Source organism: Serpula lacrymans (assembly GCF_000218685.1).
Source record: "Serpula lacrymans var. lacrymans S7.9 unplaced genomic scaffold SERLAscaffold_4, whole genome shotgun sequence".
NCBI lineage: Eukaryota > Fungi > Basidiomycota > Agaricomycetes > Boletales > Serpulaceae > Serpula > Serpula lacrymans.
This window is the reverse complement of record NW_006763293.1, coordinates 922,044-942,696: the sequence shown is the minus strand read 5'-3', so window position 1 is coordinate 942,696 and position 20,653 is coordinate 922,044. Positions and strand designations below refer to the sequence as shown.

The 20,653-nt window shown below is 45.1% G+C and overlaps 6 protein-coding genes across 6 annotated transcripts; 2 read left to right on the top strand and 4 right to left on the bottom strand.

The window, feature by feature from the left end:
• Positions 1–12: 12 nt before the first annotated feature.
• On the top strand, positions 13–2,059 carry SERLADRAFT_446563 (uncharacterized protein; the record flags this gene model as incomplete). The annotated part of the gene is made up of 7 exons (XM_007315365.1): positions 13–61; positions 473–564; positions 615–774; positions 830–975; positions 1,031–1,304; positions 1,363–1,723; positions 1,789–2,059. 6 exons carry the CDS (start codon positions 13–15, stop codon positions 1,716–1,718), a joined length of 1,077 nt encoding a protein of 358 aa, XP_007315427.1.
• A 3,625-nt stretch (positions 2,060–5,684) lies between these two features.
• Positions 5,685–7,602, bottom strand: SERLADRAFT_406467 (uncharacterized protein; the record flags this gene model as incomplete). Its single annotated transcript, XM_007315364.1, is given in 14 exon segments — positions 5,685–5,702; positions 5,802–5,815; positions 5,864–6,173; positions 6,233–6,421; positions 6,441–6,568; positions 6,615–6,653; positions 6,704–6,881; positions 6,934–6,983; positions 7,072–7,075; positions 7,123–7,135; positions 7,186–7,238; positions 7,269–7,313; positions 7,374–7,391; positions 7,537–7,602. The coding sequence occupies 14 exon segments, from the start codon at positions 7,600–7,602 to the stop codon at positions 5,685–5,687; spliced, it is 1,125 nt and encodes a 374-aa protein (XP_007315426.1).
• Positions 7,603–8,522: 920 nt separating this feature from the next.
• On the bottom strand, positions 8,523–9,873 carry SERLADRAFT_460554 (uncharacterized protein; the record flags this gene model as incomplete). Its single annotated transcript, XM_007315363.1, has 3 exons — positions 8,523–8,723; positions 8,748–8,860; positions 8,918–9,873. 3 exons carry the CDS (start codon positions 9,513–9,515, stop codon positions 8,652–8,654), a joined length of 783 nt encoding a protein of 260 aa, XP_007315425.1.
• A 4,729-nt stretch (positions 9,874–14,602) lies between these two features.
• SERLADRAFT_381961 (uncharacterized protein) lies at positions 14,603–14,911 on the bottom strand (the record flags this gene model as incomplete). Its single annotated transcript, XM_007315362.1, has 1 exon — positions 14,603–14,911. A coding segment is annotated over one exon (309 nt), but the record flags the coding sequence as incomplete, so codon positions are not given.
• Positions 14,912–16,819: 1,908 nt separating this feature from the next.
• Positions 16,820–18,210, bottom strand: SERLADRAFT_435109 (uncharacterized protein; the record flags this gene model as incomplete). Its single annotated transcript, XM_007315361.1, has 5 exons — positions 16,820–16,996; positions 17,055–17,462; positions 17,520–17,779; positions 17,833–17,928; positions 17,997–18,210. 5 exons carry the CDS (start codon positions 18,208–18,210, stop codon positions 16,820–16,822), a joined length of 1,155 nt encoding a protein of 384 aa, XP_007315423.1.
• Positions 18,211–18,590: 380 nt separating this feature from the next.
• SERLADRAFT_435108 (uncharacterized protein) lies at positions 18,591–20,386 on the top strand (the record flags this gene model as incomplete). Its single annotated transcript, XM_007315360.1, has 8 exons — positions 18,591–18,633; positions 18,680–18,794; positions 18,855–18,951; positions 19,135–19,204; positions 19,264–19,365; positions 19,420–19,672; positions 19,729–19,897; positions 19,955–20,386. 8 exons carry the CDS (start codon positions 18,591–18,593, stop codon positions 20,384–20,386), a joined length of 1,281 nt encoding a protein of 426 aa, XP_007315422.1.
• Positions 20,387–20,653: the final 267 nt, after the last annotated feature.

Here is a 20,653-nt window from a genome sequence, read left to right as displayed (position 1 = left end):
ACAATCTGAACGATGTCGCGAAGCGAGGAAGTAGACGTGACTGATCTCCCTGGAGTTGATAGTGTGCCATCGCCACGTATTGTAGTGTCATAATTTGGCTCTGGGAGACGAGCGGCCTCCCATCCCGTTGGAGGACGCACGCGAACTTAGTGCCATTTCCGTCAACAAAGTCTTGCATTCACAAAGAATGGGACAATTACCTGCTACAGTGATGGAGCCAGCGGCAACCATAATGAAATGCGAGTGTTGTGCTGAGGTATTGGTAGTAGTTATGAAAGAAAAGAAAAACAAAAGATATAGCCGTCGCCGTTGTCGATGGGCGGGATAGACCAAGTGCGGTGACGGGGAGCTCTGAGTTGAAAAGTCAACCAAATCGGCAAACGCGTCGAGGGCAACGCATCACGTGACCGTGCTCATTCTTAGTGCTACTCCATCATAATGTGTCCAAATGTGCTGCAAATATGCTCTCCAGCTGATTTTCACGTTCATCTGCGACAAGGAGCCCTTTGCGAACTTGTAACACCTCATGTGCGAACAGGAGGGTTTACTCTGGCATATGTCATGGTGAGTACACATGAATTAACGACGAGCTCATCCTCCCTGACGTTGTCTAGCCAAATCTCAAACCACCCATCACCACCACTGATCAGGCTTTAGCCTACAAAGCTGAGCTGGAAAAGATAGATCCGGACGTAGAATATCTAATGACACTCTATCTCTCGCCCGATCTTACACCTGATGAAATCAGGAAGGCTAAGAAGGCTGGCATCGTCGGTTCGGCCCTGCGATCTGATCAACCAATACGTCGTGCCTAAGACTTCATTATCAGGTGTCAAATCATACCCCAGAGGCGTCACCACAAATTCTGATGGAGGTATTGAATCATACGAGGCTTATTATCCTGTCTTCGAGGCCATGCAGGAAGTCGATATGGTTCTTAACCTCCACGGTGAAGTTCCCTCTGATTCTGCTACAGTAAGCCACTTGTTTTGATTTGAGTATTAACACTACGTTCAATTGGCTATTGAAGAATACCTGTGTCTTGAACGCTGAGCCTACTTTCCTCCCGCATCTATTCAAGCTACATGTCCGTTTTCCTGCTCTGCGCATCGTTCTTGAGCACGCCACTACACGTGCTGCTGTGGAAGCGGTAAAATCACTGGGTCCAACCGTGGCCTGCACCATTACCGCTCACCATCTTGCAATCACAGTAGATGATTGGGCTGGTCAAGCATGGAACTATTGCAAACCTGTAGCAAAATTTCCTGACGACAGAGAGGCCTTACGAGAAGTCGTGCGAGAAGGTTTGGGCTGAGTGGCTCTGACTATTTGAGTTGAGAGTGCTCATAAACGTCTGGACAGGTCATCCAAGTTTTTTTTTGGGTTCTGACTCTGCACCACACCCTCCGCACACCAAGTCTACTTCAACACCGAAAGATCCATGTGCTGCAGGGGTATATACATCGCCCATCCTTCTCCCCTTGGTTGCACAGTTGCTAGAATCATTTAGCGCAACGGACAAACTGGAGAACTTCGTCAGTGGCTTTGGTCGTCGGTTTTACAAGCGAGACGTAGATCCAGCTGGTCCAGTCAAGACAGTAATGCTAAGGAAGGTGGTAGGGCAGAAAATTGCGGAAGAATGGATCCTTGGTGATCAAAGTGTAGTACCATTTTGGGCCGGGAAAGAACTTGAGTGGGAGATTGCTAAAGAAGTTTGAACCTGGTAAGAATCTCGAGATGCAGACGGATGGTTTCCATGCACTGACGAGATGCTCTGCTAAAACATAGGATTTCGTCAGGAGGGGCAGTTGGTGATACTCGATTGGTGGGGTTTGGTTTCACGGTGTAGTCGGAACAGCAATACTGGGCCTCCAGGAAGAAGAGAAGACAAGTTTCATACTTTAAGTATGGTCAATGATCGAGAAAGGAAAAGGGCAATTGCAGTCGCAATGTTCGAGCGGTGTAAAGCTCAGTTTCATTTGATAACGTTGAGCTACGCCCCGAGAACAACGTTGCTTCATATGTTAGGACACGTCATGAATATATAGTGCTGTCGCTACATGCTGTGAAGGATAAGATTGACAACCGCTCTAAAGAGCTGAAGCGCTGAAGTAGGGCTAAACACTGCCACGGTAGTGCTCGGTTTCATTATGGGTGGCCCTGTCTCACGCGGAGTACGTGTCCGGCCAAATAATTCCGAGTCGGTTTACGACCAAGCTGTACAACAACTTGGCCTTACTACAAAAGCTGGACATTTGGACAACTCTGGGACGCTACGAACTTATCCTATTATTCACTTTTATGTCTTCTAGGCGCTTTTGCACAAGTACCACTCGTTACTAGACACCTTTCGAAATGAGTACCTCTGCTACAAAACGTCATTCCAGGTCTCCAAGCTCTTGTGACAGGACATCACAACGCGATTTGAGTCCAGGTATGTCTCTAGCTTAATGACGCTCTAATAATCTGACGTGATTGGATAGGACTCGTTGCATCCCATACGCGTCCAAATCCAGTGCGCAGAGATACGGAAAATATTTTGTCGTACTATCAATCTTCCGATGCAGGTCGTAGTTTCAACGGCAGTCCGGTGGAAAACACTGACAAAAAGATAACAAGTTTGCACACACGAGGTCTTTCCTCCTGTTCAACTACCCCTTCGGATTACTCTGCCGAATCAACGATAGATAGCGAGGGCACGCACAAGAAGCCACAACAGCCACCTCAGACTGCTGTGCGGCGACCAAGCATTCCATCGGAAGGTGGCACAGACAGACGCCGTCTTGCTATCGTGCAGATGAACTCTGCTGCGAGCGAAGAGGTTGAGAAAGCTCAGCATTCGGATCAAGGGTATGCCAGCACAGCTTCTCCCTCAAATAGTCTTCGGTCAAGGAGAGGCCTCGAGGCACGTTTAGGGGGCCTCGCGCTGGTCGCGCCACCTGACGCGTCTCCAAAAACATATACTCATCTCACTCCTCCCTCTACTGCTCCTATTCCCCATGCCCAACCAAAGCACTCTGTCGCTGAAGTGCTGCCCACAGGGGGGCACACTCGATCTTCGTCAGAGGCAGTTGGCTCTGGAAAGGGGGTTGGACACGTACGTCGCAAGTCATCTCGTGAAGTAGTCATTATTGGGACAGCTGGGTATGGAGGGGCCAAAGTGACAGAGAAGCAGCGCTCCCCACCGTCGCCAATCAGTGAAATATCAAGTCCACTGTCATTTCAGGCGCCTCTGTCCCGTTCTCCCTCTCCCAGTGCCTCAGAGCCTTCTAAATTATCGGCACATCCGGTCAACCTACTGATCGATAAACAAGTAACTACTCCTGGCATAGGGGAAAGAAAAAATATAAACGAACCTGTAGCTGCTCCAGTAGTAGTGAATCTATATCCAGACGCATCAGGTTCCAAGTCTCCGCCCAGCTCTCAAGAGCCCTGGCCAGTGAAGTTTCCTACCGTGTCTCCCACCGTGTCTCCCACACTATCTCCTACAACCACTCTGTCTTCGTTTTCACCTGCTATGCCTTCCTCATATCTCTATTATCAACCTGGCGTTCATTCGACTGCTGGTCCTCTGCCACCACCACCTATTGCCATACTCAATCTTGATCCCAATGCCCCGCCACCGCCACGACCGCCACGTCTTCATACGCCATTTCGTCGTCGAGGCGATATTGAAGCGGTCAAACAGGCCTTACAGCTTCCTCAGTCTGTTTCTGTTACTCTGCGTTCAAAGCCTGCTCCCATCTCGAATTCTCCGAAACGGATTGTTACCAGCTCGGTAGAACCTACTGTAGCGGTGCCCTCTCCCTCTGGCACCGCTGAGAAGAAGGACAGTAGCACGAAGTACGTCAAATCATATCCTACGAGTGGAAATACTAATCATTTAAATAGGTCTAGTCCCTCGTCTGATAGTAGTGACCCAAATTCATCTACCTCACCTGCTCACACGCGTGAAGGTGCCTTTCCTCCGTCCAGGCAAGTTACGGACACAACCGCTGCATCTTCTACTTCAGAAACCGAGCGTCCTCTCCCACGACATGACTCGATTGACGATTTGGTAGCTGTTGTTGGAAATGCGATTGATGATATGGGCATCATGAATTCTAGTGATGTGCCGCCACCAACAGTTATTGAGCCTCCACGTCACTCTGAGAATTCAAATGGTAGACTTGGACTTGATATTCGTCGCACTAGCATTAGCCCTGAAATAGCGCGGGGTACTCCAACCTCAGACGAAAGCACAGATCGAACCTCGCCCGATCTAGACCGTGCATTACCTCTGACTCCTGCCTCTTCCCATTCACCTACGAGGTCAGATAAGGAATCAGAGAACGGCTCTCGGAACTTAAGGAATTCATTCGTCAACCTCAAACGCTTTTCCGCGCTCCCGCGTACACCTTCGTTGATGTCGCTCAATAGACTTTCTAATGGCAGTAGATCGTCGAAGACACCATCGCCATTAATATTTCCTGCAGCATTACATCATCCACCTCCAGTACAGAGAATCAAATCTTCGTGGCCTGCTGCTATGCATTTCGCTGATGTTGTTGTTAAAAGAAGTGCTCTAGAGCGTTCTGCTGGATATGCTCATAAGATTAATGAGCTTTATGTCCATGACTGTGGCCTTCGCGATTGGTTGACGGAGACCAAGTACGGAGGTAAGTAAGACGTGACACCTGTGGTATTGGGTTGCATTGCTTAGTACATTTTCTGCTAGGAAATAACAGTCATTCTTCAAGTAAGCGTAACGTGGGAGCAGCTGCAGGACCTCGTGGTCCGTCAACTGCGCCTCACGTCTCCCAAGCACGGCATATATCCCAGTCTTCTACAACCTCTGAGGCCACTTTTCCTAGACGTGACGATACTTATTCCGCCACGGACTTATCTTCCCGTCGTGGAGATGCTAACTTGCCAAATTCTCCGCCACCATTACCTTACCCTGCCTTAGCTTCAACACCGCGCTCTACACCATCTCGATCGTCTACAATCATTATCACGTCACCAACGACGGCAGCACGTTCATTAACTTCCCCGATATCCTCTAAATCACCAGGGGGTTTCTTCGCTTCCCTGGGAAGGAAGACTAGCTTGAAAAAGGAACAACGAAATGGCGGAACCCCTTCTTCTCCAGCAAAAGTACTGGTGAAAAACCCTTCTAAGCCTGCCCCGAATCCGCGACCTATCAATATCCAAAACGCCCCATCAGTGCCGGGCGGGCCGCGTGCTCCTCCTAATCGAGTACAACGGTCACAAACCGTCATGATATCTTCTCAGCCTTCGCCCTCCGACAGCGCTGGAAGTCATCGGAGCAGCACTATAGCCCGAAGGCCATCTCTGTTCGGTAGCCGCGCATCTCCGGATCGCAGCAGCAACGAGTCAAATACGGATTTTTCTCGACAGGTTGATAAACTTGCAGCACTTCTCCCACAAGCTGATAGAACCGTTCTTGCCGGCTATTTACGTAGGTCCGGGCAGGATCTCTTAGCCATCGGCCAATACCTTGAGGACGAAAAGAATGGCAAAGTCCGTCGCGAATAGTCTCTTTATCTTCGTTCAATTATAGTTTTGGAATATATCACTTATGTATATCATTTCTGCTTTCTGATCACCTACTTATATACCTTGTTGTATTCCCTGCTTAATGGATGGACTCCAGGAGACATGATATATGTATTATTTTTCTATTACTGGACATAGTTTTTCTATTTCATAATGCAATTATAGAACCACTATGGGAAAACAATGAAGTATGCATGTTCTAGCCGTTATCTTGCTGGTCTGAAACCTCTTTTTACGCTCACGTTGGGATCGAAGTCTATAAAGTAGCTTGAGCAAAAATCATAACAGATCTAATAATAGTTACTGTATCGTTGTTGGACCGGGCGGGGTTTGGAGCTTGACGAAGCCCAAGCTGTGGCATTCTGATGACGATTATCCGGCTGTACCATACTAGTAGGACGACCGCGGCTCATGAGCATATTTTCAACTTCGTTCGCGCTCTCAGAACGATCAGATACGGAGTTTGTATGATAAGGCTGATCTGCTAAACCGAAAGGCTGTCGTTGGTGTTGGTTACGCATTTGAACTTGTTGAGGTTGTGCCCAAGCTGCATTATGGGAAGGTGCAAACGGTCCTCCAGTTGAATGGCGATGGACTAGAGGCGTCCTTTGTATCTGGAAAAAATATCGTTATCAGTGTAGCAAGTTGCTTAGCATCAAATACTGCAATATACCCCGTTTGCCTCCATGCCACCGACGACCGCACCGATACTAATGTTGGCATTTTGTCCAGATCTAACTTTGTTTTGGTCATCCGAAATTGACCGCTCAAACGTATTGCTTGCATTGTACCCAAAACTGGACTGCAAATTTTGGCCCGAAGGGCCAAGGAGAGCTTTGCGTTTGATTTTGTCATGTTGAGCCTTGCACACCAAGTCAGACCTTTGTCAGTAGAATGGAAATATGTTGTCGGTAGACCTTTAATTTTTGATATTCCTTATCGCGTTCCCTCGATACTTCTTGCAATTCATGGACCTTACGACGTTCCAGTTCCAAGTCACGTTCCATTTCTGCAGGTGTTATTTCAAAGTACAACGTCTAAATTCAAATAATTACCAGCAACTTTGTTACTAAGAAGATTGATCTCTCCGTTTGCTAAGCAGGATTAGATGTTGTCGACGGTCTAAAAGGCATAGAGGAAATACCTTCCCTGATAACGTTTTCTAGTTGTTTTTGCAGCTGTGCATTCTTGTCATTCATACCACGTGTCAATGCTTGCTGGAAAGAGCTAGGTAAACTGCGTAAGTGATCTGTGTACATGCTCAATGAGCACAAGTCACTCGCTTCTCTTGATGGATTTGGTATTGCCAAAACGACATCGCTCTATGCATTCATAAGTTCCTAGATGATGATAAAATGTATGATAAAAGCGCACCGGCTGCATATTTCTAATATTATGGAAGGGCTTAACCCAGACAAAACTGACTGAAGGAGGCTTCAGTTCGACAGTCGAAGACATTGTCAGGGAATATAATACCGTTTTATAGTCGTTAGACGGATGAAGGGAGCACACCTGGCTGCATATCAACAACAAGTTACATCAAGAAAGTCATCATAAACTTACGACCACGTCATCCCTTTAGTCCAATATCTTTAGTACTAGTTATAAGGATTGGAAGCTACTTACGGCTCCGTCAATGACGTCTCGCAGGCTTCATATGTGAACTTCAGCGTGAAATGCTAATCAGAAGGCTGAACAAGTAAAAGTACCTGGACAAAGTCGTGATGCATTAAACAGCTCGTTTGCGCAGTCCACTACCAGAAACAAGTTTAAGTCAATGTGATAGATGAATTGGATTAAACAACCCGACGCACCGCAGAAGATGTGAGAGCCTATTCAATGAGTATTCAGATCTATGCCGCATGTATGCCCGAAACTCCATTCACTCACATGTTGTCTAGAAGACCAAGTGAATATTGGGAAGAGAAGTCTGGAGGAGATGGCTTATTCTAAGATCGGGAGAAAACCCTGACTCACGACAACTGCTTTATCCGCCAATGCTTTACGACAAGTGAGCCTATTGCACTTCAAGTCCGTATCCATGATAGCACTCAGACTTTAAATAAATTCTTTGGGTGGTGATGGTGGCTAGTGAGACTTGGAGAAATTTTGCTTTCGTCCCTGCAATCGGTACAGATACTAGCCTTGACAAGTTGACAAGTTTAATAAATAGTGATCGCGGCGGCGCTCTAAATAAAGCGTAATATAAGTACCAATGCCAAAAATTTGGGATTATGCAACGTTGCTGCAACAACGTCCCGAAAATCTAGACAATTTGAGCACGTTTCAAATATCAATCAGATGATGCCTAGATACTCAGTCTCCGTTGCTGACCTACTTCAATATATATACATATTGTAGTCGATCGATATATTGCGGATGAGGTCTGCTTCAAAATAACGATGCAAACAACTCGCAAGTCACAGTGACTTTGCAATGCGATTATTTGCATCTGGTTGCTTGCATGTGGCAACAGTAGTCTCCCCAGTCAGACCAAATTAATGATATGACAGTCGATATCAGTAAATAAGGTCTGATCCGAACTAAGAGTGGCGTGCAGGTATGGTGGTCGTTTGGTTACGGTTCGATGCCGGACACCTTTTCGAGACTCGGCTGCTTTTTTTTTGAAGGCCGATAAACTCTAATCTATCATCTTGTAAATAATGCATCGAGTTGAATTTCAGATGAATATCTGTGACAGCGATCAGCGTTTGCCTAGTTAGATAGAGAGCGGTGTCGCATAGCCTTGGTCCCACAGCCATAGACAAGAAAAATCATATGCAATGTTTGCCTAGTTAGATATCATCGTTTTTATATACATGTACAAAAACTACAAACAGAACAAGAATTGTAATCATGCAAGACAACGAGCAAGAGCAAGGGACTATCCAAGAGAATCAGCGAAATGTCCCCTGGCCTACCCGTGAACTAGCGATATCATCGTCCTCCTGTTCGAAGGGTGAAACAGCTTTCTTTCCAACATCTGCATCTACATCCATAACCTCCCCACTATCATCGTTCCCTCGTTCCTGTAAGGTCAGGAAGAAGAAAATAAATTAGGCAGCAGAATCAGAACACACCTACCTTGGGTATCAATACTGGCAGGCCAAAGTAGACACAAAAATCATTACAAGTATGGAGTTGGGGGAAATTTTCGAGAGTTTCTGTCCAATTCCCTTCACCGAAGCATGATGCATATTCCCTAGGAGAGATAACAGGTCTATATGATAACCACCAGGTAAGAAACAGCCTAGACACATTGTTGTAATGACTTGGCATTCTGTTAAAAGTGTCCCAGCCCCTAGTCGTTGACAGTTAGTGATGGAGACTATGTGCAATCAAGACAAGAAACATATACCCTGAAAGTCCGAGAGAAAAACAAGGCCACGAGACAGCCAATACTGTAAGTGTTGTGCAAAGCACAAGAAGAGGGCAATATCATGCTCAGCCCTACCAAGACCGTTGCGTGGTGTTGCACTGTTGTTGTTGACGTATTTGATGAATTTTCCCTCGATTATTTCTTCAAGAAGGTATACAGCACTGCGGCCATGTCTTGCATCTTGAGGGACAGCTAACCCAGCGTGAACAACACAGAGTTGAGGGATATGGATGGTACAGTGGCCCCCGGATTGCGATATAAACTCGTCAACAGCGTCGTAGGCTAAATTCATCAAGCTTGTACCCCAATACAGACAATTTGCCTCGTCAAGCATTTTTGCCAGTTCATCTTTGGTGGTCAGTCGTTTCCGACCACGGCCTGCACCGGTATCTGCAGCATCAACAGGATCCCTGTAAAACCAACGTTTAGCCACCACATTGACCACCTTGGTGATAGCGGAGCTTTCAGTAGACATAGAACTGTCATCATTCCGTTCAAACCACGCCGGATGGCACATCTTGAAAGTTCCTGCAGGTGCCACCATAGACTTTGAGTTCGTGTCAACGGCCAATGTCATGATTTCGCGGTGAGTTCTAATGCTGATGTCGAAGGGTGTACGTTGCTCTGTAAGCACCGCAAAGGGAACACAGGGGACGGGAAATATGACATAAAGACCACGCTCACAGCCCACTGTAGCGACATCAAATAAAGAAGTTATAAGGCGTAACTAGACAAGGGTCTAACTCACATAGAGGTTTTGCCAAGCGTCGTACATCAGCTTGTGCGGCCATTACTCGCTGCAAGACGTCCTTTTCTGGGACGAGTTTTAAAGGTACCTTTGTTGAGGCGGCATTGCTACGCTGAGACAAATGAGAAAGGGACGGTGATTGTTGGCAGGCATTGGCGCTTGCGGAGGGGGTGTGGGAGGATTGTTCAGAAAGTGTCGAGTGGTCTTTGGAGGGTTCAGCCACACTTGCAGCAGACTGAAAGGCCAATATAGAAGACAGTTGATTAGCGAACGCAAGTAGAATACCTGTTATACCATAGACATACCGCAAAGTCATATCTGTCTGACCGTTTCTGTAAAACCTTTATCCCCTTTACCGAGCTAACGGAGGGACAGAGGCTTAAATCAAACAAGTAGCGTTACAAGATAGCGATTGAGAATTAATCAACAACTGAGGAAAGTATGTACATGATGGTCTACTATATATATGTTTCTGAAAGTCAGCCATGAGGCGCTGACTGATGTTCTTTGTAATGGTTCTAGACTCTTGTCACGTGATGGTCACGTGATCTGATATAACTATGTATTATGTTATCCGCACTAAAGCAGCAGCTTAACATATCTTATCTGTCATGTGATTAGATATCAAAGAAAATGAAAAAAGGAAACTAGCGCTCAGACTAGCGCTTCTGGTTCAAGTCGTGACATTACCCCCTCCTTAGGACTTTCGTCCCGAAAGTAGGGGTCCATCTTTCCGTTTTCCCAATTAAACAATTGTTTTTGGACTCTAGTCGTTGTGAAGTTTTCGAAGGGTTGGAAATGTAATTGAAAACGGATCCGTCGGGGTGCACTAGGGTTGTTATCGTGGAATGTTTTTACTTTGTCGGGTGAGTTGTTTAGGTGTTGTTCGGGTTCCCACATGCGTTCCTCTTTTGGATAGTTCTTCCAATGTACTAAGTATTCCAATTTCCCTCGTTTTAGACGTGAGTCTAGAACTTCTTCGACTTCATATTCTTCTTGTCCGTCTACTATTACCGGCGGTATCGGTTTAGGTTTCTGTTGGGAAGGGAACTGTGGTTCTTTGTATGGCGTGAGTTTTATCTCGTTGAAAACCGGATGAATAGGCCGCCATGTCGGTGGTAGCGCTAATCTATAGGCTGATTCACCTACTTTTTCTAGTATTTCAAACGGACCGTGTCTCTTATCGTCCAGTTTCTTGGCCGGTCGATCTGTTGAGATATTGGTCGCTTCTACGTACACCTTATCTCCTACTTTATATTCCACTGCTTCTCTTTTCTTCTTATCGTACTGCTTCTTCATCTGTTCAGCTGCCTTTTGCAGCGATTCTTCTGCTCTTTTCCTTGTCTCTGTCATTCTTTTTACGAAATCTTCCGCATTTTCGTTCTTTACCCCCACTTTCACTACTTCCTGTGTTCTCGGATGATGTCCATGATTTAAGTAGAACGGGCTGTATCCCGTCGCAGAATGTTGTTTGTTGTTATAAGAGAATTCTGCTAAGGTGAGCCACTCTGCCCAATCATCTTGTTTATGGTTTACGAAGATTCTGAGATATTGTTCTATCTCTTGATTGATCCTCTCCGTTTGTCCATCTGTTTGTGGATGCCAAGCCGTTGATGGGTTTGCTTTTATCTGAAAAAGCGTATGTAGATCTTTCATGAATTTTGAAACGAATTGCGGTCCCCGATCTGAGATGATCTTTTCGGGTATGCCATGGTTTCTGAATACATGATCTCTGAATAGTCGTGCCACTCCTTCTGATGTGATCTCCATCTGCGTGGGAATTACCTTGATCATTTTTGTAAATCGATCTACCACTACCATTATCATGTTATATCCATTTGACTCTGGTAGTGGTCCGATCAGATCTACTGATATGATCTGCCAAGGTTTATCCGGGATCTCGTTTGGATGAAGCGGTGCTGCTTTCTTTTTATGGTCTGTCTTGGTTCTTTGGCAGACCTCGCATCCGTCTACGTATCTCGTGATATCTCTGTCCATATAGGGCCACCAGTATTGTCGAGTGATTAGCTCCTTTGTCTTATATCTTCCTGGATGGCCTGCAATAACAGAGTCGTGGTTTCGTCAGATAATCTCTTCCCTTAACACGGCATCTTTTGGTACATAGATCCTGCCTTTGAATACTATGCAACCGTCTTCGTCTAGCCAACCATCCTCTCTCCTTTCTATCTTTCCTTTCATCTTTTTTATCAGCTCATCTACATTTCCTTTTCTCTTTGTAATCCACTTTGAAATCTCCAATTCTTTCTCTTGACTGTCTGCAATCCTTTGTCTTTGTTCTGGAGAGAGAGTCATTCTTACAAATAGTTTCTCATCCAGTAGCACGACGTCTTCGTTGTCGTTTTCTCCTTTGTTATGATCTGATCATCTCAAGAGAAGATCTGCTTTTATATGCTTCCTTCCTGGCATATGATGTATCGTGAAATGATACTGGCTCAACTCCGTCATCCACCGCGCCTGTCTCCTGTTCAGCTTCTTTGGTTCTTTGAAATACAGCAGATTTTGATGATCTGTCCATATCTCAAATTCCTCTTCTGCGTCTATTAAGTAATGTCTCCACTCGTTAAGTGCTGTCATGATGGCAAGAAGTTCTTTGTCATAGATCTCGTAATTGCGTTCTGTGGGGTTTAACGCTTTGGAGAGGTATGCAATTGGCTTCCAGTCATCCTTTTGTCTTTGTGATAAGACAGCACCCATAGCGAAGTCACTACTGTCCGCTTCCACTTTGTATTGGCCATGTGGTACTGGGAGAGCTAACACTGGGGCTGAAGCTACACGTTGTTTTAATGTGTTAAATGCTTCTTGTTGTTCATTTCCCCAAATGAAGTCCTCTTTTCCCGTTAACTTGGTCAATGGTTTGGCTACTTCCCCGAAGCCCTCTATGAATCTTCGATAGAAATTTACAAATCCTAAGAATGCCTGTATATCCTTTTTATTTTTGCATTCTGGCCATTTGCTAATTCCTTCTACTTTTACCGGATCCATGCGAATTTCGTTCTCTGAGATGATCAGTCCCAGGTATTCCACTTCTGTCTGTTCGAAATCACATTTCTCTGGTTTAAGATAGAGATGATTCTTTCTTAGGATTTCTAACACACATCGCGTCGTTGCTCGGTGCGTTTCTATATCCTTTGTGAATATCATGATATCATCTAGATATATGATTACTAATCCTTCATCTATCAACTCTCTGAAAAGCGTGTTCATCATCATTTGGAACGTGGCGGGGGAATTGGTCAGTCCGAAGAACATGACTAATGGTTCGAATAATCCCCGGTTTGTCCTAAACGCTGCTTTATGCTCGTCTCCTTCTCTCATTCGGATATTGTTATATCCCCACCTTACATCCAATTTTGTGAAGTATTTTGCTCCACTCAATTTGTCTACTAGTTCCCCGATCAACGGAAGTGGATATCTTTTATTTTTGATAGTGATATCATTTAGCTTCCTATAATCTTGAACTGGTCTCAACTTCCCGTCTTTCTTTTTAATGAAGAAGAATGGTGATGCGAAGGGGGATTTCGATGGTCTTATTCGTCCCGATTCTAGATTCTCTTTCAGGAACGCATCTAGCTCTTCTTGCTCTCCTCTTGCCAACGGATAGATCTTGCAATCTAGGGAGTGATCTCCCGGTATTAGTTCGATTGCGTGATCCCATTGCCTTCTTTCAGGTAACGTGTCAAACTCCTTTTTATCAAATACGTCTTTGTATTGATGAAGGTGTTTTGGCACTATCTTTTCGAATCCTCCTTCTTTTCGATCTTTGCCTGTGGCTTCTGCTAGCTTCTGTGCCATTGTGCCTTGGGCTCTAATATGGTAATATTGATCGTTGATCGTGGCGTCTTCGAAATTATGGAGATTCACCTGTATCATCCTCTCGTCTTCTCTTAGTTCCTCAAAGAGTATTTCCGGATCCTCCTCTGGATCAGAGATTCGGATTCTTGGTCTGCATTCTTCAGGACATCTTTCAAAGGTCAACTTCGATTCTTTCCAGTCTATTTTAGGATTATGTTTGTTCAACCATTCATGTCCTAGAAACATTTTTCCGTTACCCAGATTGGTTACGGCAAGATGTATCTTTTCGACGTGTCCGTCGATTTCCATGAGCAGTATTACAAATTCATTGATGGCTCCGTTTTTATTAAGAGTTCCATCTGCATTATAGACTGGAATGGGTCTCGGTATCTTCCTTGTCTCATATCTTTTGTCTTTCACAAATTGGGAGTCGATGCAACTCCCCGTGCATCCACTGTCCAATAGTGCTTCGACTGTTTCTGATTGGAGAGTATCTAATGTAGTAAGCTTACATTTTACGTTCATTTGATTGCCTTGGGTGCCCCTAATGTACTTTTTTGGGGAGGCAATTTCTATGATCGCTTGTATAGCTTCTACTTTTGGTAACCGGTTGATTTCTTTTATCGTTTCCCGGGTTACTTCTCTCGCTCTCTTTTTATGTGTCCAGGCACTTAGAATCCCAATGGATCTTTCTTCCTTTTGGTCTCTTAGCCTATCTACTACCCACTCTGGGGTCCAAACTTCTGTTCTAGGTTTTTTTAAAGGGGTTCCTGACCTTTCTTCTACAGTCTCTGCTGCGTTTTCCTCCGTAGAGTTCGCCGCATCGGGTGTAGGAATCTTAGGTTCTATCGTAAATGCTGCGCTTTTTAGTGATTCGCCCGCCGTCGAAACTGCGGATGTCTTATCACTCTGCGCCGCTTTTACTCTAGTTGCATCTTTTTCATTTCGGATTTCTTTTTTTGTCTGAGTGGAAATAGTTTTATTGTCATCCGCGCTAAAGCTGCAGCGTAACAATTCTGAGTCACATGTATCTACAGTCAAAGGAAGAAATCGATTCGAAACGTCTTTAGGCTCAGTCGGTCAATGCGGTGCCGCTGGCCTCTTTAAAAACCCTCAAGGAGTTTTTCCCTTTCCTCTTTCGTCATCTTCTCTAAGAACTCTCGGACATTAAATTGTGGCTTCCTTTTTTGTGCATCTTTGCACTCGAAGCTCCTATGTCCCTTTTCTCCGCATCGGTAGCATCGTCCCTCAGTGCGGAACTTTGCTTTGTCCACCTCCATTCTTTCTCCACTACCGGTATAGGTATATCCGGTTCTGTCTTTCTTCTTCTCTCCTTCTTTCTTTTGTTCCGAATAGGGTTTCTTCCCAGTATCGGAACCTTTCTTCTCTTTTTCTCTCTCTCTCCAAATATAGTCTATTCTAATAAGTTCCCTTTTCCACTCTTGGTAATCTCTGGGAATATGCCCGCCGTAGATCACCCTGTCTACTAGCGGCTTGTTCATGTTCCTTCTGAGTAGAGATATTAGGAACTCTTCGTTTATCCTATTTGTATATCCCACCCATCTTTTCTTTTCCTCAAACCTTTCAAAGAAGGCTTGGGCGGTTTCATTGCCCTGTCTCAGGGTCAATATTTCGTTCTTGGCAGTTTCTTTTTCAAAACTGTCCTTGAACCTTTCTTCCATTTTGTCCGCAAAATACGGCCAACTTCCGTACGTGTTTGTAATATCGAGCCCCAGCTGTTGGGCGTCGACTCGGTTCTCTAGCCAATCGGTCCGGAAGGCCGCGGCTTCTCCTTCTTTCATAAAAGATAGCACAAAGCTTATCTTTTTTCGGTCGTCTCTGAAATATACGGCATCGTCTTCGAAATGTAGTAATAAGGACTCTCTAAAGGCCCTATACTTTTTCTTTTCTCCGGAGAAGTTCTCGGGTTTCTCCAGTGCCGTTCTACTTCTTTCCACCTTTTCTGGAGGTGGCGGTATCTGTTTCTTTAATTTTCTTTGCAAGACGCTCACTTCTTCGAGCGCCTCGTCTAGCTGGGATTGGTAATGCATTTGTGTTTGTCTTATCGCCTTTTCTACTTCTTGTTTTACGTATGCTTCCAATCGCGCTTCTTTCGGGGGGGGAGTGTCTATTCTGGGTAATGCGTCTATCATTTCCCTGGTAAATGCGCTGTCCGTGCTGTTGGATGGCTCGGGCAGATCGCGATATTCTAGGTTGGACATTAAATGTGAGTTGGGGAGGAGGGGGAGTTTCGGATTTGATTAAAGGGGATGGGTTTCTGATGGGTTCTATTTCTGGTAAAGGGAATTGCCCTTTGAATACGTAATCTTGAGAGTAAATGTGTTGCTCTCCGATCCAAATGTAAAAATCTCTACTAAGCATAGAAAGGAGTTCACCAGTGATAAGCTGGATCGATACACCTCTTTCTAAGATCCTAGTAGTCTATCTGTTCTCTTTGAGTCAAAGTGGTCCTCTTCAGCCCACTACTGACTATGTATGTATGGTAACTATTTTTGTATTTTACGAAATTTTATGTAAAAGGTATAGTGATAAATTGGGGTCCGAACGGTTGTCCCAATGTGACCAGCTTATTAAGCTTTCAGTCCTTCTCCCGACTGGCGGACGCAAGTGCACGGCCTGGTCAGAGGAAATCGAAATAGAAACTATGTAAAACCGAGAAAATCCCAATGGTTCCACACCAAAGAGATTATAGTGATATAAAATGTATTTACAGGGGGATGGTTACGAACGAGTCTTGGGATGAGGAGGGGGAGACGTTGGCAGGGAAAAATGATAAAATGGTGTCGGGGTGAGTGGGTAGGTGATGAAGTGGGAGGGTAGTGGTAGTTTGGTTTGAGCGTTTGAGTAGGTTTAGGATGAGGAAGATGATGATGATGGTGACGATGATGGTGGTTAGGATTGTTGCTGTTATATTCATAAACGGTACTTGTGGCAGTTGTTGATTGTGTAAAACCTTTATCCCCTTTACCGAGCTAACGGAGGGACAGAGGCTTAAATCAAACAAGTAGCGTTACAAGATAGCGATTGAGAATTAATCAACAACTGAGGAAAGTATGTACATGATGGTCTACTATATATATGTTTCTGAAAGTCAGCCATGAGGCGCTGACTGAGCTAACATGCAGCAGCCATGAGGCGCTGACTGATGTTCTTTGTAATGGTTCTAGACTCTTGTCACGTGATGGTCATGTGATCTGATATAACTATGTATTATGTTATCCGCGCTAAAGCAGCAGCTTAACATATCTTATCTGTCATGTGATTAGATATCAAAGAAAATGAAAAAAGGAAACTAGCGCTCAGACTAGCGCTTCTGGTTCAAGTCGTGACAGTTTCTTAGGGTGCGTCACATGTTTGACTTCTGCAACACGTTCCTTACTGATTTCATCCTTGGTTCTTGCATCTTCAACGTCTTCAACTCGAGACTTCCGCTGCCTTTGACTTCGCTTACTGCGCATAGTGACTGTGCGAAAAATCTTGAAGGGTCAGGGCAAAGATCAAGAAAGTGATAGAAGAGACCAATAGAGAACGTACCCTTGACATAGGACTGTCAGAGTCCTCATCTTCATCAATGTCATTGTTGAAGTTGTCAGGGGCAATACCACGCTTGATCGCTTCTTTCCACCTGAGAATATCCTTGAACTGCGCATAGGACATGAGCAACAATATCGTCACCTTCCTGTTAGAGTTGAATTTTGGGGTGGGGTCTTTATTAGTAGGGCTGAAGAAGAGGTCATATAGAACTGATTGATCGCCATCAACATCCGGATTGGTAGGATCGTGAAGCAGCAGCTTTGGCGCCTTATGCATTTCGAGGCTATTGAGGTTGAGAATGTGGTTGCCTGACCAGGTGTTCCATGAGCGTTCAAGCACGGTGATAACTTTGGCGCGCAGCTGGAAGCATGTGATGGTGAGAGGTACATTGATATCGCGTTCGATGTTCTGTACACAAGTGATAACATAAAAAAAAAAAGTGCGCAATTGGGATGCATCACTCACCCCTACCAATTCTGTTCCGGATTTCCCCTCTTCCTTTAAGTGATGTAGAGCTACGGTGATAGTTACGTGACATTGTGGTGCCGTTGTCGCTGCAATCATTTTGGAACGGTGTTGGGAGTGCAAGGAGTGATTGGGGGTGTATCCAACTGATGTATTGCGCAATACTGACTGCCTGACACCAGCCGCAGCTGAATTGGAAGGGATAGCATGAGGACCAGGGAGGAAAGTTGGGCCTAGCCTTTGCCTAGGTAGAGATTGCACTGTAGTGCAGTGAGTCGAATACACAAAGAAAAAATGTGGGAAAGAAACATACCGCCACGTTGTGCGGATGAAGATGCACGGACAAGCACTTGCTGCTCATTCCGATCTGGACCACGTTGTTGGAAAGGGGCCGCAGTGGCTGTGAAGTCTATATTTGATCATTGACGTCAGAATTCAAACATTCGTTCTATTGTCTCCGGTAACATCATTACTCACCAACTGTGCCCGATAGGTCAATTTCAACTTCATCAGCTCGCTCATCAGGACGGCACTTTCTCTGATAGTGCTGGGTGCAAGCAGGACAACAGGTACAGCTCGTTCCCCAAGGGCCCTTTAGGTAATAAAACTTAACTGAACTGGAAAATACAGTGTGGCAGCAATCACAGCTTTTGTTAGCAGAGCTTTCGTTGGTGGGAGTGAAGTCAGTCATGGGGAATATGGTGAGTACTGAGAGATGGACTGACCATCCTCGATTATAACAGATTTTTTTCGGTGCACACATACAGGGAGGTAAGCCGCTCTAATGACGACACAGATGCACCTGCCTCGGAGTTGCCATACTTTGTGGTGAGTATCAGTCACGATGGCCTTGATAACATGGTGAGGATCCTGATCCTCTTCATTATCATTGCATCACAAGCTCATGTCAATATTCACAAAGTGAAATGCGGATTCTCGTGGCTTACTCAGGTTGGCATTCCGAGGAGATAGTGGCAAAAACATGGTCACTGCATGTTTTTTGTGCCGTTAGTACGTGGCCTCCTGCCATCGTCCAGCTGATTCTGCATTTCTTTCTAGTCGACCCCCATTATGCCAAATCCCACTGGTCGGAATGGCATTCGATTGCGAGCTCGTAAGTGGTGTCCTTTCCTTGGAAGAGTGCTCACTCATTTGCATAGCTGATGATGCAATCATACGACCCCTGGTTGAAAAATATGTTGCGGCTGGGTACAAAAATCCCAAGATTGTTGCTAAGTTAAAGGACCACTACAATATTGAGCACTTCAATGTTTCGTGAGTACTGTTGCTCATTTGCTGGGTGCTACCACTAATTTGCTGGGTTATGTTTTCTAGCCTTTCACTGCTCAAGAAGAAACGCATGCAGTGGAAAGTTAAGTCAGCGCGCGGGCAAGATCACACAGTACATTCTATTGGACCGGCCATTGAGCGAGTACGCTCTCATTTTCCTTACCAAGGATCCCATGACATGAAGGACACTCTTCTACAGGAAGAACACTTATTAGTGTCATGGTATGTTGCATTTCAAGTTTTTATATTAATGTCTTGCTTACAACTAAATGCGGTGGGGACAGCAAGTTGATCTTGCAGTATATGAACTTACACCACAGTGCAGAAGTTCAAGGATGACGCCGCCGCCGACTCAAACAAAGTTACTTCTGGACAGCGGGAGTTAACAAAGTCTGGTGCTTCGATCAGCACGACAAATGGCGACGTTTCCAGCTATTCCTGCATGTCGCCCTAGAGCCTTTCTCGGGCCAGGTCTTATGGCTTAAGATTTGGTGGACAAATTGGAACCCCCGTCTCATTTGTGGGTGGTATTGTGATACGGTGGAGAGACTAGGAGGTATGTACTTACAGATTTGTCCTGAATTTATGTTGCTAACTAACTATGGCTTAGAAATGCCTCTACTCACGCAGAGTGATCCCGGTAGCGAGAATAATGGGATCGCCAATGGACAAACCCTTTTACGTCACTTACACGACCCAGCTCTCGCAAGGACTTTGCAACATACATTCAAAGGATCTCATCGTAACATCAAGCCTGAGATCTTCTGGAGCCAACTTCGTAGACGATGGGCACCAGGCTTTGAACATTTACTCAATATTGGACTTGACGAAGGCTTTTACAATCCAGATGATCCCTTACAGCGGTCTGTCTTTTCTCAATATTGTCTTCTCTTGTTCTAATGCTTCGTTTTTTTTATAGTCTGTGCTTTCACTTCATATTCATCCCTTGGCTTCAAAGTGAACTCGACCTCTTCACTGATAGATTCAATCACACAACCCCACGACACAACATCAACAAGATCCTTCCTCATGGTCGACCAACCAATATTTTTACCAATCCTGAGGGTTTCGAGTCTTGTAACTTTGCTGTGAGTTGTAGTTTCAGTTCGTTGTGCACTCATTTGGTTAACATGCTTGTTATGTAGGTAAAAATACAAGGAAATTATCTTGAACAGGTACAAGAAACATATGCACCTCCTGACCACGGCGTCTTCAACCTTGTTCCACCCGAGTTTGCTATATATGCAGAGGAATTCATGAGTAGCATTGGCGATCCTACTGTGACAAACAACAATGTGTGGGAGATTTATAACAACCTCCTTGAGCACCTTAGCACTCTCTTGGACAATGGCGACCTGCAGAGCATAATTGCTGGTCAACCCGCACTTCCAGAGGAAGGATTCCTTGGCTCGGACTTCATGCCTGTTGTAGACATGCCACAATACCGCCATATGCAGACAAACGGTTCACAGGGGGACAAAGATAGGGAGGAAGAGGTGGTTCTTTCGTCGGATGATGATGAATCGGAGTTTGAGTTCATCTGGACTTCCTCTGAGAGTGGTAGTGGTAGTGCTTGATCAAACCCAAAGTCGTGCTGCTTATTTTTGTGTATATAGCCTTGTCGTACATCAAATCAATGGTCATTACTGTTCTACTGTACATGAAGATAGTTTGCAATGAGGGCAAATATAGTGCACGAACATTTCCTCCTTATCTCTTGCAGATCTTTCACCCTTCATAATACTCCGAAGGTGACTACCATTGACCGCACCTTCCACGTGTATGCCTCGGGCCTTCTTTAGCCTTCTTTAGTTCTCGTGTCTGTGTTCCAGGCCTGGATACTT